Source organism: Elgaria multicarinata, chromosome 7, assembly GCF_023053635.1.
Source record: "Elgaria multicarinata webbii isolate HBS135686 ecotype San Diego chromosome 7, rElgMul1.1.pri, whole genome shotgun sequence".
NCBI lineage: Eukaryota > Metazoa > Chordata > Lepidosauria > Squamata > Anguidae > Elgaria > Elgaria multicarinata.
In genome coordinates, this window is record NC_086177.1 from 114553719 (window position 1) to 114570764 (window position 17046).

Consider the following 17046-nt stretch of genomic DNA (forward strand, 5'->3'; position numbering starts at 1 on the left):
AGGAGTGGGGTCCCTCTCCCGTCTTCTGCTTCCTCAGACTCCGGCCTCTTTTGGCAAACGGGGCTACGCCGTGGAACGCGCAACGTATTTTGCCCTCTTTTAGAGAATGGCTCCTGAACTGCAACAGTAAAGGGAGGGCTGACGGCACAGTAGAGCACAGGGCAAAGGTCTTACGTAGAGTCGGGAGCCCCTGGCTTCCCCAGAGCTCTCTGGGCCACGCTACCCTCTTCCAGACTCTGAACCACCTGCCAATAGGTGCTGGACATGAATCCCATAATACATATGTACACACACACACATGCCTTCCAAGGCCACGCCTGTGCAGTTCCATAAAGAGGCAGCAGTCATTGTGAGTTTGTCATTTTTTTAAACAAATCCTTTACAGTTTGCTTTTTTTAAAAAAAACAACCACACACACCATACAACAATAAACAAGGAGGCAAACAGCCCAGCCGGAAATACTTTACACCTTGGGGAGTTGAGAGAGACACTGAATTGCTGCCCACAACACACCCACACACCCACGGAGGAGAAGTCCCTAGAAATGAGCTGTGACTCGATCAATCTCCAACAAATCTTCCAGGATCTGCAGGGAAAGCAGAAAAAACAAGGCTGTTAAGAAACCGGGGAGGCCCAAGGGCAGAGGCTGGACCATTTCTCCCTCCCCCCTACTAAAGGCAGCAAAAATGGCACCACTGGCTTCCAGGAACTTGCCCTGTCTGAAGAGTCTTCTGCTTGAAACCCGCCCCGTGGGCTCTGCCTTTTAGCACTGGTCCCTAAATCATAGAATCATAGAATAGCAGAGTTGGAAGGGGCCTACAAGGCCGTCGAGTCCAACCCCCTGCTCAATGCAGGAATCCACCCTAAAGCATCCCCGACAGATGCTTGTCCAGCTGCCTCTTGAAGGCCTCTAGTGTGGGAGAGCCCACCACCTCCCTAGGTCACTGGTTCCATTGTTGTACTGCTCTAACAGTCAGGAAGCTTTTCCTGATGTCCAGCTGGAATCTGGCTTCCTTTATCTTAAGCCCGTTATTCCGTGTCCTGCACTCTGGGAGGACCGAGAAGAGATCCTGGCCCTCCTCTGTGGGACAACCTTTTAAGTATTTGAAGAGGGCTCTCATGTCTCCCCTCCATCTTCTCTTCTCCAGGCTAAACATGCCCAGTTCTTCCAGTCTCTCTTCATAGGGCTTTGTTTCCAGACCCCTGATCATCCTGGTTGCCCTCCTCTTATTATTATTATTATTATTATTATTATTTATTTATATAGCACCATCAATGTACATGGTGCTGTACAGAGTAAAACAGTAAATAGCAAGACTCTGCCGCATAGGCTTACAATCTAATAAAATCATAGTAAAACAATAAGGAGGGGAAGAGAATGCCAACAGGTACAGGGAAGGGTAAGCAGGCACAGGGTAGGGAAAAACTAACAGTAGAAAGTAACAGTAGAAGTCTGCACAACATCAAGTTTTAAAAGCTTTAGGAAAAAGAAAAGTTTTTAGTTGAGCTTTAAAAGCTGTGGTTGAACTTGTAGTTCTCAAATGTTCTGGAAGAGCGTTCCAGGCGGAAGGGGCAGCAGACGAAAATGGACGAAGCCGAGCAAGGGAAGTAGAGGCCCTTGGGCAGGCGAGAAACATGGCATCAGAGGAGCGAAGAGCACGAGCGGGGCAATAGTGTGAGATGAACACGCTCCAGCTTGTCTGTGTCCTTCTTGAATTGTGGAGCCCAGAACTGGACGCAAAATCAACATGCCCAGACATCTGCAGCCACAGACAAGCTCAGCAGGCAGCAAGTGATCTTATCATGGGCTCGGGGGAGCTGAAAGGAGCCCCTGCCGGCTTGAGGCCGCCCTTGCTGCCCGGTGGCTTCCTCGCCCTGCCACCCGCTCCTTCCCCACTCACGATGTCGGGCGTGGTGCCAATCTTCTTGGCCAGCTCACTGCGCTCCATGGTGCTCAGGTACAGGTAGCGGTTCAGCAGCTCCCCGTCCAAGATGTTGCGCACGGCGTTCTGCAAGATGCGTCGGTCCATGTGCAGCATCCTAGCGGGGGAAGGAGGGGGCAGGCAGCAGGTCAGGCGAAAGGAGTTCTTACCAAATGCTGACCAGAAGGGCCCGGGGAAACACCTGACTCCTGCCTGCAAGCCCAAGCATTGGGAGGAGGGAGGGATGAACTTGGTGGCAAAAGGAGTTGGGCCTGGAGAGTCTGCTGCTGCAGACACGGCTTCGGCACGGCCCACGCAAAGTGCAAGGGCCACCTGGCAAGGGGAGAGGGAGAGAACGCAAAGCCGGGGGAAGGAGCTCCGGAGCCCTCCGGTACCTGAAGGCACGAGGGTTGAGGCCGGCGTGGTGGGGCAGCATTGTGGTCAGGGCGTTCTGCAGCATCAGCAGGCGCCGGTACGTCTTCTCTTGCATGGGCAGCAGCAGCCCCATCCCGCCGTCCAGAGTGGCTGCGGAAAGAAACGCAAAGCCCGTCAGCGCCTGCTGCTCCCGCCGAAACCCAGGGCTCAAGCCGGCTCCTTGCGTTAGCACCTGGATTCACTTCCCACCCGGCGAAGGTCACGTGAGGGCGCAGCTCACATGCATGCAACATTTAAGAAGTGTCCACTGTGGGAAATCAAAGGTTTATTAAAAGTTCACAAAAGCGGGTATTTGAAACGTATCACCATGACAAAAAGAGAAAGAAAACTGCCTTCACCAAAACGCAAATCCCCTTCCTTCTATTCAGCTGTCGGCATTCAAAAATGCAACCCTCAAGGGCATCCTCACTCCCAGATCATAGAATCATAGAATAGAGGAGTTGGAAGGGGCCTCTAAGGCCATCGAGTCCAACCCCCTGCTCAATGCAGGAATCCACCCTAAAGCATCTCTGACAGAGGGTTGTCCAGCCGCCTCTTGAAGGCCTCTAGTGTGGGAGCGCCCACAACCTCCCTAGGTAACTGATTCCATTGTCGTACTGCTCTAACAGTCAGGACGTTTTTCCTGATGTCCAGCTGGAATCTGGCATCCTCACTCCCAGATCATAGAATCATAGAATAGCAGAGTTGGAAGGGGCCTACAAGGCCATCGAGTCCAACCCCCTGCTCAATGCAGGAATCCACCTTAAAGCATCCCTGGCAGGTGGCTGTCCACCTGCCTCTTGAAGGCCTCTAGTGTGGGAGAGCCTACCACCTCCCTAGGCCACTGGTTCCATTGTCGTACTGCTCTAACAGTCAGGAAGTTTTTCCTGATGTCCAGCCGGAATCTGGCTTCCTTTAACTTGAGCCCGTTATTCCGTGTCCTGCATTCTGGGAGGATCGAGAAGAGATCCTGGCCCTCCTCTGTGTGACAACCTTTCAAGTATTTGAAGAGTGCTATCCTGTCTCCCCTCCATCTTCTCTTCTCCAGGCTAAACAGGCCCAGTTCTTTCAGTCTCTCCTCATAGGGCTTTGTTTCCAGACCCCTGATCATCCTGGTTGCCCTCCTCTGAACACGCTCCAGCTTGTCTGCAATCCTGACGGGCTAAACCTGAAGTGCTGGTCCCGAGCTCAATTCTCTCCGACCCTTTGCAAAGACGGCCCCCTCGGCCTCCCGCCAGCTTGTCCCAGGGCCCCGCCGCCGCCGCCGCCGCCCACTCCTGCCCCCCCCCCCCCGCCGTACCAAACCAGGTGATGTGCTTGTTCTCCCAGGCGATGGATTTCTTGGTGGGCCCTTCCATGGCTCCCCGGCAGGGGGTCCTCCAGAAGGCGTTGACGTGGGCCCCCACGTGGAAATCGGCTCGGCGCAGGAGGCGCATCCCGCCAAAGCTTTCCTTGGCTGGAAAGAGAGGCAAAAGTTTGTGTGGGGTGGGGAGAGAGGAGATTCCGTCAGGCCGTGCGGAAGCACTGGGACACATTCGACCTTGCAGCCGAGACCCAGAGAGGCACCACCAAGTCCCAGCTCCTATTTGCAAAGTCCTGGCTAGCAGGAAGCCTGGAAAGAAATCCCTCCTCAGGCTGCCGCCCACCTTCCGATTCAGCCTTCGTACGAGTCTCCCCAGGCTAGGAGGCGCCAGCAGAACCAGACTGTCAGCGACGAGAAGCAGGGAGAGGGATCATGGAGCTAAATCTCCCCCCTGCACAAAGGTGGAACCAGTCACTGTAGCTTTGCTCTCACCTTCCGGCAGGTACATGTAGACCAGGAGATTCCGGTCCCTGTCAGACACTGCAAAAGAGAGCGACACAGTTCAGCCAAAGCTCCCGAGCGTGGCCGGACCAGGCCGGAACCACAGCCCTGCAGGAGCCTCAGCGGAGAGGACGGCACACCCTGGCTCCAAACACACAGCCAGCAGTGTCCAATCCACACCGCCAATGAGGCAGGATTCTCCCCACCACCACCCCCCCGCCCCGGCACCCTGCTTTTAGAAGCAGCTGGAGGGGGGGGGGGCGGAGCTGGCCGCCTGAGCAATGGCGGGGTTCTTCTGAGGCTCTAAGCGGCGTTTGCCGGAAAAAGCAATTATCTCTCTTCTAATGGGCATAAATCTTTGAGCAAACGACAGAAAATGATTATAAAAGTCACAGGAGCTGGAAAAGTGGAGAGATTTGAAGAAGGGAGGTGAGATGATTGATGTTTAATACAATGTCTGTGTAAACGGCAACACTATCGAAACCGAAAGTAAAGAGCAAACACTGACGCAGTTTAAAAAGAAGGAATTTATGCTTGCTGGACATTGATTTGTGTTATAACCTTTCATTCTTATCTCACATGGGAACGATTGAAATGCTGGCTTTGTAAGGTGGAAGTTGTTGATTGGATTTATTGGCGTGGCGAGAAGGGGGGGAGAGAAGGTGGAAGAAGCTGCATTCGGCATTCGGTGAGGGAGATGTGGGAAGCTGAGAGGCTGTGAATGATTAAACTGATCCCCTCTAGTGAATGCTGTTGTGAACTGGATATTCCCCCCCCCTCATGAAGAAGGAAAAAGTGTTTGATATATAACAGAGAAGCCAGCATAAGTTGCTAAGGAAGTGAGTTACACTCTAAGATTTATGCCCTACCCAGAAGAGTCCCATGCCTAACGTTAAAAGAAAGATCAAAAGTTGGGCAAAGCTTAATATACAAAAAAAGAAGAAAAGAAAAAAAAAAGAAAAAAAAATAAGAAACCTTCAAATCATAAAAAAAGGAACTTTCAAATCATAATTTGGCATGCCTCTCCCTCCTGGAAAGGACAGCCCCTGGAGTTGAGCAAGAGGAGGAAGATAAAGACCCAGTCCCTTTGGATACAATACCAAATAAAGAAAAAATATGACTGAAGGAGGAGAAAGTGGTAGTAACCCTCCCTCGTTGATGGAGATCAGGCCCATTATAGCTGAAAATAACATTGTTATATTTTAAAAAAAATGGATCAGCATATGAGTGAATTTAGACATTAATTGTGTATTTAGCGGATAAAACGGCGGAAAATTCGGATAAGATCAAAAAGATAGAGGCTAAAGCGGATTTGGACCAGAAGAAATAAGAGGCTTTTGAGAAATCAACTAATATACAATTTAAAGAATGGGTACTGTGATCGATTGCCTTGGAAGATTAATCTAGTAGATCTACTTTTTGAATAAAGCAGCTAAAGGAGTCGCAGGGAGAAGATCTTAGAGAAATCATCGTGAACTGGTTCAAGGAGCTGATGCCTGATATATCAATAGACGGATAGGATCCGGATCGAGTCCATCGTGTGTGGGGGCAAAACCACTAAAGGGCTAGAGACATTTTGGTGAAATTTGGTAATTATTATAAAAAAGAGCAAATTATGAAAGAATTGAGACTTAAGAATCAGATATAATATAAAGATAAAACAGTGCAAATTTTTAATGATTTTTCTCAACACACATTAAATTGGAGACGAAGTCTTAAACTAATAACGGAAATATTAGTGAAGAATAAAATTCCTTATGTATGGGGTTACTCGGTTTCCCCTTTTTTTTTTTTTTTTTAAGATCTACATATGGGAGGAGGGAATACAGAGTAACCTCATTGGGTCAAGGTAAAGAATTGCTGAAGAGGCTGGGTCTGGATGGAGAAACAAATGGGGCTGGAGTGGGTGGGGGAGGGAACGAAGCTGGGACATCTGGAGAGTAAGAGAATTGTTAATTATGTTTGGAGATAATTGCAAATAGAAATGCCAATAAAGAGACCTGCCGGCCAGGCGCAGCACTGCCTCCCCCCCCCTTTAAAGTAGATGGCTGGAGTATTAGACTCACGGGGATATGGGGGGGGGATTAGAGTGGGGGGGTGGGGAGGGGGGGAAGGTAGGAGAGGAGGGATTGGGGTAGGAGGGTGGGGGGTTTATGTATGGGGTTTGTGTTTTTATGTAAGCAAGTTTGAATTGCTGAGCACAAGGGATCAGAAGAGGATTCAAAAGGGTGATTATGGATAAAAAGATAAAGGTATCAACACTCAATGTTAAAGGTTTGGGGGCAGTCGTGAAAAGGAAGAGAATAGAACAAATGTTTAATAAAGAGGGATCAGATATTATAATGGTTCAAGAGACACACCAAGGCTCCGAGAATTCGAATATGATAAAATTAAAGTGGTTAGCCTATTATGAAAAGTCATTAGGGACATCGAAAAAAAATGGAGTGGCCACTTTGATTTCAAAAAAAAAGTGGGTTTATATTAGAAGAAGTAAAAAAGGATGATAAGGGTAGATATCTCATGTTAAAAGGTAAAATTGAGGGAAAGGTCTATACTTTGATTAATGTTTATGCCCCAAATGAGAGGCATAGAGAGTTTTTTATAAAGTTATTTAAAGAAATAGAAGAATTTAAGGAGGGGTATGCTATATTAGCTGGGGATTTTAATATGGTTATGGATAATAAATGGGACAGGTCAAATCCCACTAATGCTGAAAAGAGGAATAATATGACTATATTGAATAAATTAGTAAAAGAAAATGATTACTTAGATTCGTGGCGTTTACTTAACGGGAATAGGCCTGGATTTTCATATTTTTCCCCAGTACATCATACATACTCCAGGATAGATTATATATTTATTTCAAAAGATTTTGCAACGAGGATTTGTAAAATGGAAATGGGGGTAATAAAAGTAACTGATCATGCCTTGTTAAGTTTAGAATTTACAGTTAAGAAAGATTATAAAGAGGCATATAGATGGAAACTGAACACAAGGATATTGAAATATAATAAAGTAGTAGAGAAAATTCGGAACGAATTGTCGGAGTCATGGGAAATTAATGAAAAAGGAGGAACAGCTGGATCAGTCATTTGGGACACCATGAAGGCTGTAGTAAGAGGAATCTGTATTAGAGAAACATGTAGTTTAAAAAGACAACAACGTGTAGAGCAGGAAAAGTTAGAGATAGAAATTAAAAACTTGGAGGAAAGTTATTGGCGAGTTAAAGATAAATATAAATTAGTGGAAATACAAGCTAAGAAGAAACAATTAGAAAATTTAAATATAGAGGAGGTTCAAAAGAATTTAATGTATATGAAAAGGGAATACTTTGAAAACAGTAATAAGAACTCGAGGTTGCTTGCCAAGCTCACACAAAAAGAAAAAGGGAGGAATGGGATAGAAACGTTGAAAGATAGCCGAGGGAATTATTGTTATGCAATGAAAACTAAATTAAAAAATTTTCAGGAATTTTATCAGGAATTGTATAAGGTTAAAGACATTCAACAAGAAAAGGTGGAGGAGTATATTGGAAGGTTTATAAAGAAGGGAATAAAATTAGAATATAAGGAGTTAATGGAGTCAGTAATAAGTCAAAGAGAAGTTGAAGAGGTTATTGATAAGTTAAAAGTTGGTAAATCACCGGGAGCAGATGGTTTGGGTCCGGAATATTATAAGGTCTTCAAAGATTATTTAGCTCCAAAATTAATGGAACTTTATAATAGGATATTATCAGGAGAGAAGATACCTGAATCATGGGAACATTCAGTGATAATTCTGATCCCAAAACCAGATAAAGATTTGACTAATCCCGACTCTTATAGACCTATTTCGTTAATAAATCAGGATGCAAAAATTTTCACATCTATTATGGCCAAATGGCTAAATAAATTTTTATCGGAATACATAGGAGTAGATCAATGTGGGTTTGTGGTAGGAAGGCATATGCATAATTTAGTGGGAAGAGTTTTAAATGTAATAAATGTAATAAAAAAAGAAAATATTAAGGCAGGTATTATGGCATTAGATATTTTTAAAGCTTTTGATTGTGTGAGCTGGCAGGCACTAAAGAGTATTATAGATAAATTGGGATTTGGAAATAAATTTAAAAATGTAATAGAACAGCTATATTCCCAAAATACGGCGGTAGTGGTGGTAAATGACGGATTTACTGGAAAGATACGACTAGCCAGAGGAACAAGACAAGGATGTCCGCTCTCGCCGGTCCTGTTTGTAATGGTTATGGAAGTTTTGGCGAAGGCACTAAGGGAGGATGAAGAGTTAGAAGGAATTGGAGAGGTAAGGGAAATAAAGTTAAACATGTTTGCGGATGATACTTTATTGACCATTAAGAATCCATTAAGAAAATTAGAAAGAATTAAATATCATCTGAGGGAATTTGAGGAAATTACAGGGTTAAAAATAAATTGGTCTAAATCAGAGATGATGTTGTTTAACTATACCAAGAAGGAAGAAAAGGATTGGGAATTTAAGGGAATGGAATTGAAAGTTAAGAATGAGATTAAATATTTGGGAATTAAAATTACAAAAAATTTAGAGAATCTAGAAAGGGAAAATTTAACGAGGTTAAAGAAGGAGGTACTAGAGAAATTGGAGAAATATAAAAGATTAAACTTATCTTGTTTTGGGAGAATAGCTTTGATAAAAATGAAGATATTAGCTAAAATTAATTTTGTATTTAGGATGTTACCTATAAAAATATCAGAAACCGAGATAAAAAGTTGGCAAAATATAATTAATAAATATTGTAATGGAGGAAAGAAAGCAAGAGTGAATAAAAATAACTGGTACCTAAGCCAAAAAAAGGGGGGAATGGGTCTCCCAAACATAAAATTATATTACGTAGCAAATAGATTAAGACATGTTGTAGAAGCAATTATGGGAGTAGGAGATTTACATTGGATGGAAGAAAAAACCATAAGTAAGGTAGAGATGAATTTGGAGAATGTTTTTTTTAAAGACGGAGGAAGAAAGTGGGTTGGAAGTATAGATAATCCACTTCTGAGGATGCAATGGGAAATTTGGAGTAAATTTAAAGGGAAGCTGCTTCCGAGCAACTCTCCCCTAGCACCGATAATAATGTTAAAGAATTTCCCAGAGGATCTAAAGGGTAGATTATGTAAAATATTAAAAGAGAAAAATAAAATAAAATTAAAGGATTGGGTAAGAGATATTAAAACAAGAGAGGATATGGAAAATTTGTTAAAGGAGAAGAAGCTATCGTGGCTAGAGTATGGTCAATTAGATCAATGGAATAAAAAGTGGATTAAAGATAATAGAATGTGCAGAAAGATGACGAGGTTTGAAGAATTAGTAGGAAGTAAGGAGGAAGGAAAAGGAGGTAGTATAGTTTTAAAAGGATTAATGAGTGAAATATATAAAATATTGTTAGAGACGGAGTTTAGAGAGAATACAGAGAAAATGGTTTGGGAATCAGATTTGAAGATACAAACAGGGCGACAGAGCTGGGAGGGACTATGGAAACAAAGAGTGTTGAGAAGTTTATCAGTAAGAATAAAGGAGAATTATTTTAAAATTTTATGGAGGTGGTACCTAACCCCGGTTAGATTGAATAAGATAAGTGATCAACATTCAGCGAATTGTTGGAGAGGTTGTGGGGAAAAAGGAACGTATTTACATATGTGGTGGCAATGCAAATATGTACAAAGATTATGGAAGATGGTGTTCTCAGAAATTGAAGAAATAGTGGGAATGAAAATAGAACAAACACCAAAAATAGCATTGCTGTCACTATTTGAAGATATAAAGTGTGGAAAAGGAACTATAGAGCTGGTATCGAGTTTGTTGGTTGCAGCACGACTGATGGTAGCTAGGAACTGGAAGATTCAAGGGGAATATTCTATTGAGGAATGGTATAAAGAAGTATGGGACATAGCCATTAATGATAAACTGACATGTAATATTAAGTGGAGAAAAGGCGTAACTAAAATAAATGAGTTCGAAGGAATCTGGAAACAGTTCCTAGTGTTTGTGTTTACTAAGGGAAGTGGGAAACCACCAGCAGAAGAAACGATTAGATTTTGGACTCAAGAATGATCCCGAGGTGGGGGGTGCACTTTTATGTTAAGAACGAAGATGTTGTAGTGTGATAAGGCATATGTAATAGTTTTTGATATTTGTACTCAACAATTATTCAATATGTATGTAGCAGATGTTTGAAGTTTTTTTTTTTCCTATTGTGTTGTTTTAGTTATATTTTGGAATGTTTTTTTTATGTTTATATAGTGTAGAAAATGAATAAAAAAAAAAAAAAAAAAAAAGAAGCAGCTGGAGGGGGAACACGTTCCCCTCCTCCACACCCAACCTGAGTTTAGTTCGTTTTGTTTTTAACCTGGCCTTTTAGGTAGCAGGATTAAAAGGGCAGGAAGTGGGGAGAATTTCCATAGCTTTGTGTGTTGTACCTGCAGCCCGGGACTTTTATTTATTTATTTATTTATTTATTTATTTATTTATTGCATTTATATCCCGTCTTTTTTCCTCCACGGAACCCAAGGCGACGTACATAATCCTCCCCCTCCCCATTTTATCCACACAATAACAACAACCCTGTGAGGTAGGTTGGGCTGAGAGTCTGGGACTGGCCCAAAGTCACCCAGTGGGTTTCCATGGCTCAGTAGGGACTAGAACCCGGATCTCCCGAATCCGAGTCCAACGCTCTAGCCGCTGCGCTACACCGGCTCTATTAGTAGCAGAATGAACTACAGGCAAAAACAAGCTGACATGCAAATTTGCATAGTTGGTTCAAGGCCGACTGCAGAATGCAAAATTTTGATCTGATTTCTTTTCTTAAGCGGAGGGAGCACACAGCTCAGTTTAAAACAGATTGGGAAACATATGTTGGCCCTCAAAATGTTATTTATTTATTTATTTATTTATATAGCACCATCAGTGTACATGGTGCTGTACAGAGTAAAACAATAAAATAGCAAGACCCTGCCGCATAGGCTTACATTCTAATAAAATCATAATAAAACAATAGGAAGGGGAAGAGAATGCACCAAACAGGCACAGGGCAGAGTAAAACTAACAGTATAAAAGTCAGAACAAAATCAAGTTCTAAAAGCTTTAGGAAAAAGAAAAGTTTAAAGTTTGGTATAAAGAAATATGGGATATTGCTATTAATGATAAATTAACTTGTAACATGAAAGTTAGAAAAGGAATGATAAAAATGAATGATTTTGAAGGAATATGGAAACAGTTTCTAGAATTTGTATTACTAAAGGGGAGAGGGAAACCACCTCCAGAGGAAGTAATGAGATTTTGGAAACATGAATAAGATCCCGGGGTTTGAGGGAGCACACTTACGTTAATTATGTTATGTTAAATGGAATTAAGTTAGAACATATGTTTATTAAATTGTTTACTTTATATTATTGTGTATTATGGGGCATTGTTTTATATTGTATTGTTGTATTGTTTGGATGTTTTAAAAATAAAAATTATTATAAAAAAAAGAAAAAAAAAGTTTTTAGCTGAGCTTTAAAAGCTGTGATTGAGTTTGTAGTTCTCAAATGTTCTGGAAGAGCGTTCCAGGCGTAAGGGGCAGCAGAAGAAAATGGACGAAGCCGAGCAAGGGAAGTAGAGGCCCTTGGGCAGGCGAGAAGCATGGCGTCTGAGGAGCGAAGAGCACGAGCGGGGCAATAGTGTGAGATGAGAGAGGAGAGAGAGGAAGGAGCTAGACTGTGAAAAGCTTTGTAGGTCAACAGGAGAAGTTTATATTGGATTCTGAAGTGAATTGGAAGCCAATGAAGAGATTTCAGAAGAGGAGTAATGGATGCTTTTAGGGAATACAATGTAAACTAGGCTAAACAATCCCCTCAACGGGGTCTCCCCTAGATGGATTTCCTATTCTCAGGCACACGAGTCAGAGCTTGCTCTGAATACGAGACCCCGATTCAATCTCAACACTCTCTCTCCGTCCTTATGATGAAGACGGCTGAAGGCAGAGCCACCTTCCCCCTCCACGGACAAAGCGAAGCCAGGCCAGCCAGGCCGGCAAGTGCCAACGACGCCACTTGGGCGATGTGGAAGCTGCACCTGGGCTCGCCCCCAGTGCAGGATCAGAGCCTCTACAGCGCAACACGTGGGTGGGCTTCCTTGCTCAACCTGTGAGGCCTGGGTGGGTGTTGGTGCCTTAGAATCATAGAATAGCAGAGTCGGAAGGGGCCTACAAGGCCATCGAGTCCAACCCCCTGCTCAATGCAGGAACCCACCTTAAAGCATCCCTGACAGATGGTTGTCCAGCTGCCTCTTGAAGGCCTCTAGGGTGGGAGAGCCCACACCTTCCCTCTGCCCCCCCCCTCCCGCCCCACCACCACCACCAAACTTCCTGGTACCAGTCTGACCCTCAATGCAGGGCAAGCCACCCACCCACCCACCCCTGGCCATGCCCTTCCCAGACGCCCCCCTCAGGCTACAAACCCAGGAATCCCAGCTGGGCGCTGTCCACCATGAAGTCCACGCTGTAAACTTCCAGAGGCTTGGCGTCCTGGGGGGCAAGAGAGAGAGAGGGGTCAGCGTCATGGGACCAGGCTTCTCTGGACCACCGGCCACATCCAGATGGACCCCACCGCCAGCTTCCGCCCCCTGCAGGCTCCACACCCGGCTGACGAGGGACAGCGTCTTGCTCTCCTCCTGGTAGCGGAGCAGTGAGATGCTCTTCATGACGTCGGCCGCCAGGATGAAGTTCTTGACGCTGATCATCTGGTGGATGTAGAGCTGCGTGTCGATGAAGGCCATGCCTGTCAGGTCATTGTCCTTTAAGCTCCACAAAAAGATCTGCAGCGGGGAAACAGATGCCGCGGCTCAGGCAGACCGAGAGACAGACAGACGTGGGTGAGGTCACGGGCTCTCCCATGCTAGAGACATTCAAAGTGCAGCACATTTCACATTTACCTACATGGTGGACACAGTGGGTGAAGCCAGCCTTGAGTACATGTGGCGGGTTTCTCCCGGGATCTTTCTCTCACAAACTGATGAAGCCCTGGCCTTTTATAACCCCCATGAGGCCAATGACCTCATCCTTAGTTTCAGACCTGGTTCTACCACCATCCCCATTTCCCTCAGTGTAACCGGGTCTGCTACTTGTTGTAGATCACAAGCTGAATAGGAGCCAACAGTGTGATACGGCTGTAAAAAGGGCAAATGCTAGTTTGGGCTGCATTAATAGAAGTAGAGCTTCCAAATCACGTGAGATACTATTCGGCCCTGGTTAGGCCTCATCTAGAGTATTGCGTCCAGTTCTGGGCTCCACAATTCAAGAAGGACGCAGACAAGCTGGAGCGTGTTCAGAGGAGGGCAACCAGGATGATCAGGGGTCTGGAAACAAAGCCCTATGAAGAGAGACTGAAACACCTGGGCATGTTTAGCCTGGAGAAGAGAAGATTGAGGGGAGACATGATAGCACTCTACAAATACTTAAAAGGTTGTCCCACAGAGGAGGGCCAGGATCTCTTCTCAATCCCCCCAGAGTGCAGGACACGGAATAACGGGCTCAAGTTACAGGAAGCCAGATTCCAGCTGGGCATCAGGAAAAACTTCCTGACTGTTAGAGCAGCACGACAATGGAATCAGTTACCTAGGGAGGTTGTGGGCTCTCCCATACTAGAGGCCTTCAAGAGCCAGCTGGACAACCATCTGTCAGGGATGCTTTAGGGTGGATTCCTGCCTTGAGCAGGGGGTTGGACTCGATGGCCTTGTAGGCCCCTTCCAACTCTGCTATTCTATGATTCTATGCAGCAGGTCCATCCCCGGACAGGAGTAACGAACCCGTGGTCTCGAATAAACACCCTGAGAGTTGCACCCCATCGCCCCTTGTGGAGGCTGCTCACCTTCTGGCCGATGGCTGACACCAGGTAGCCGTTGCAGTGGCAGAGGGCGGTGACGGGCCCCTTCTGCTCCTTCTCGTACAGCACCTTGAATTTGTTCTTGGTGAGGGGCTGCCCGGGCTCTGGAACCACTTCGATGATGTCCGTGATCAAGATCTACAGAGGCAGGCCGGGCAGTCAGCAAAGAGGAGCGCGCCACTCCGCACGACCAGGGTTACTCTGTTTTGCTTTGTGGAACGAGAAACCCAGCCTCCCCCTCATCTCCGTTGCACGCCGGAAGGCCTCTGGGCCACAAGGCAGGTGGGATGGGGAGGACGGGCGGCTGGCGCTGAAGAAACGTTAAAGCAGAACCACTAAATAACCGCTGTGTTCAGCAGCCTTAACTGCCACGAAGCCACGAGCCCAGCGGATGTTTCCACGGAGGTCTATAGGCACTCGGGGCCAGCGGGCGGTTTATCTATTTTTCCAGTTTTAATGGGCCAGCACAGAGCGGAACCTCAAGCCGAAGATGTTGTAACAGAACTCTCTGGCCGTTTGCCTTTGCATCACGACTCCATGCAAGAGATGTTTGAAAAACTCTTAAGCACAGAAGGCTTGAAAGACACACACACACCCATCCAGAGCACAGGGCGAATCTGGAGGGTTCAGAGGACCTCCAAGACCCCCTTTCAAAAGTTTGCAGTCTGCACGGCCTCCACCTGCCAAGGGAGCACGGCAGAGAGTGAGGGGAGACATGAGGGGAGACACGAGAGCACTCTTCAAATACTTAAAAGGTTGTCACACAGAGGAGGGCCGGGATCTCTTCTCGATCCTCCCAGAGTGCAGGACACAGAATAACGGGCTCAAGTTAAAGGAAGCCAGATTCCAGCTGGACATCAGGAAAAACTTCCTGTTAGAGCAGTATGACAATGGAATCAGCTACCTAGGGAGGTTGTGGGCTCTCCCACACTCGAGGCCTTCAAGAGGCAGCTGGACAAGCATCTGTCAGGGATGCTTTAGGGTGGATTCCTGCATTGAGCAGGGGGTTGGACTCGATGATTCTGTGATTCTATGATCCCATGGGGTGGGTGGGGGTGGGGGTGGGGGGTGGGGGAAGCCAGGCCTATCCAGCCACTGAAGAACAAAAGAGCTCAAGGCCTTTGGGTCCCCGTGCGGAGCTCAAATGTTCTGGGGACGCCTGTCGTGCCCACGCCCCTTGGCTCACCCCCGTGGGATCAGCTTTGCCTCGTACGCCCACATTGAGGGAGGCCCATCGTGCACAACTGGGGCGCTGAAGGAAACAGGCAACCTTGTGGGGCGATACGTCCGAGGGATTTGGGGCAAGATCAGGTGGGGCGGGGGGGAGAAAAGCGGCCGCCTTGCCTCCGGCTCCACTCACCCGGCCCCGGCAGGTCACCTCCTCGCCCTGCATGAGGCACGTCCCCACGGCGATGTAGCCCTTCAGGCCTGAGACCGTCTCCTCACTCTTCAGAGCCACCGTCTTCATGCAGGTCACGTGTTCCCACTCCTCCAGGTCAATCCTGAAGAGCCGGGGGGGGGGGAGAGGAGGGAGAGCAGGAATGAGTGGGGAGCCAAATCCCCTCCTACACCCAGCCCGGCCAGGCTCCCCTCTGGCTCTGCCTGCCTGCCAGTCTCTTGCGGAGAACCAGGAGCCCATGAGTCCACCACGGAGGGCACCCAGAGCACCTGGCACTCCCAATGCCCTCTCAGGCCAAAACACAGGGGCAGGGGGGGCGGTTGGAAAAGATACTGCCTTCAAGCTCCGTTTGTGGGCTTCCGGGAATATCTGGTTGGCCCCGGAGGAAGGGGGATGTTGGACTAGAGCAGCCTTCCTCGACCTGGGGCGCTCCAGATGTGTTGGACTGCAACTCCCAGAATGCCCCAGCCAGCTGGCTGGGGCATTCTGGGAGATGCAGTCCAACACATCTGGAGCGCCCCAGGTTGAGGAAGGCTGGACTAGAGGCAACTTTGTTCTGACCCAGCTGCATCCACACCAGGACCTGAGCAGATCCTAGCCCACCCCCACCCTCCTGACCTCCGTAGGCTGGAGCCCAGGCCTGGGAAGGCCTTTCCCTTTTCTTTCTGCCCTGCTCCGCCCCCGCCCCCCCCCACTTCTCACCTGGTGTTTGGGATCGTCTCCCAGCTGACCGGAGAGATCAGCTGAATGGAAAAGGCCTCTTGCAGGGGCTGCATGTAACGTTCATCTGGAAGTGGGGATAAAAGAGGGGGGCTGCCCGGTTAGAGAAGTGGCCACAGGGCTGTGGCAGAGCTCCTGCTCTACAGGCAGAAGGGTTCCTATCTCGGCATCTCCCAGAAAAAGGAAAGACCCTTCTCTGCCGGAGGCCCTGCTAGGGAACTGCTGCCAGTCAGAGCAGACCAAGACGGAGGGTTCAGAGGAGGGCATTCAGGATGATCAGGGGTCTGGAAACAAAGCCCTATGAAGAGAGACTGAAAGAACTGGGCATGTTGAGCCTGGAGAAGACAAGATGGAGGAGAGACATGAGAGCACTCTTCAAATACTTGAAAGGTTGTCACACAGAGGAGGGCCAGGATCTCGTCTCGATCCTCCCAGAGTGCAGGACACGGAATAACAGGCTCAAGTGACAGGAAGTCAGATACCAGCTGGATATCAGGAAAAACTTCCTGACTGTTAGAGCAGTACGACAATGGAATCAGTGACCTAGGGAGATGGTGGGCTTTCCCACACTAGAGGCCTTCAAGAGGCAGCTGGGCAATCATCTCTCAGGGATGCTTTCGGATGGATTCCTGCACTGAGCAAGGGGTTGGACTCGGTGGCCTTAGAGGCCCCTTCCAACTCTACTCTTCTGTGATTCTAGTAGGACAAAGAGTCCAATCTGGTTTAAAGCCACTCCTTCTGGTCCTTTGAACCCATGAGGAGGCTGAGGGCTCCTTTGCCAGTGGGGGAGCAGAGACCCTCACCTCCCTCCCTCCTCACAATCTCAGCCGTCCCCGAGAGCAAAGACAGAGACCCTCCCTTGGCCAGGATCTGAACTGCCAACAGCTCTTGTTGGTGAGA

General features: G+C 47.0%; 1 protein-coding gene across 2 annotated transcripts in view; it reads right to left on the bottom strand.

Annotated features, from left to right (window-relative positions):
* Nucleotides 1–347: 347 nt before the first annotated feature.
* Nucleotides 348–17046, bottom strand: part of CPSF1 (cleavage and polyadenylation specific factor 1) — a 62995-nt gene continuing 46296 nt past the window's right edge. For both annotated transcript variants that reach the window (XM_063131225.1, XM_063131224.1), the window contains exons 29-38: nucleotides 16129–16213; nucleotides 15388–15529; nucleotides 14013–14165; nucleotides 12784–12960; nucleotides 12604–12670; nucleotides 4132–4179; nucleotides 3637–3792; nucleotides 2318–2447; nucleotides 1902–2040; nucleotides 348–586 (exon numbers count right to left, since the gene is read on the bottom strand). In XM_063131225.1, the coding sequence (XP_062987295.1) occupies nucleotides 539–586; nucleotides 1902–2040; nucleotides 2318–2447; nucleotides 3637–3792; nucleotides 4132–4179; nucleotides 12604–12670; nucleotides 12784–12960; nucleotides 14013–14165; nucleotides 15388–15529; nucleotides 16129–16213 (1145 nt within the window). In that variant the 3' untranslated portion in view covers nucleotides 348–538. The remainder of the gene's footprint in view (nucleotides 587–1901; nucleotides 2041–2317; nucleotides 2448–3636; nucleotides 3793–4131; nucleotides 4180–12603; nucleotides 12671–12783; nucleotides 12961–14012; nucleotides 14166–15387; nucleotides 15530–16128; nucleotides 16214–17046) is intronic.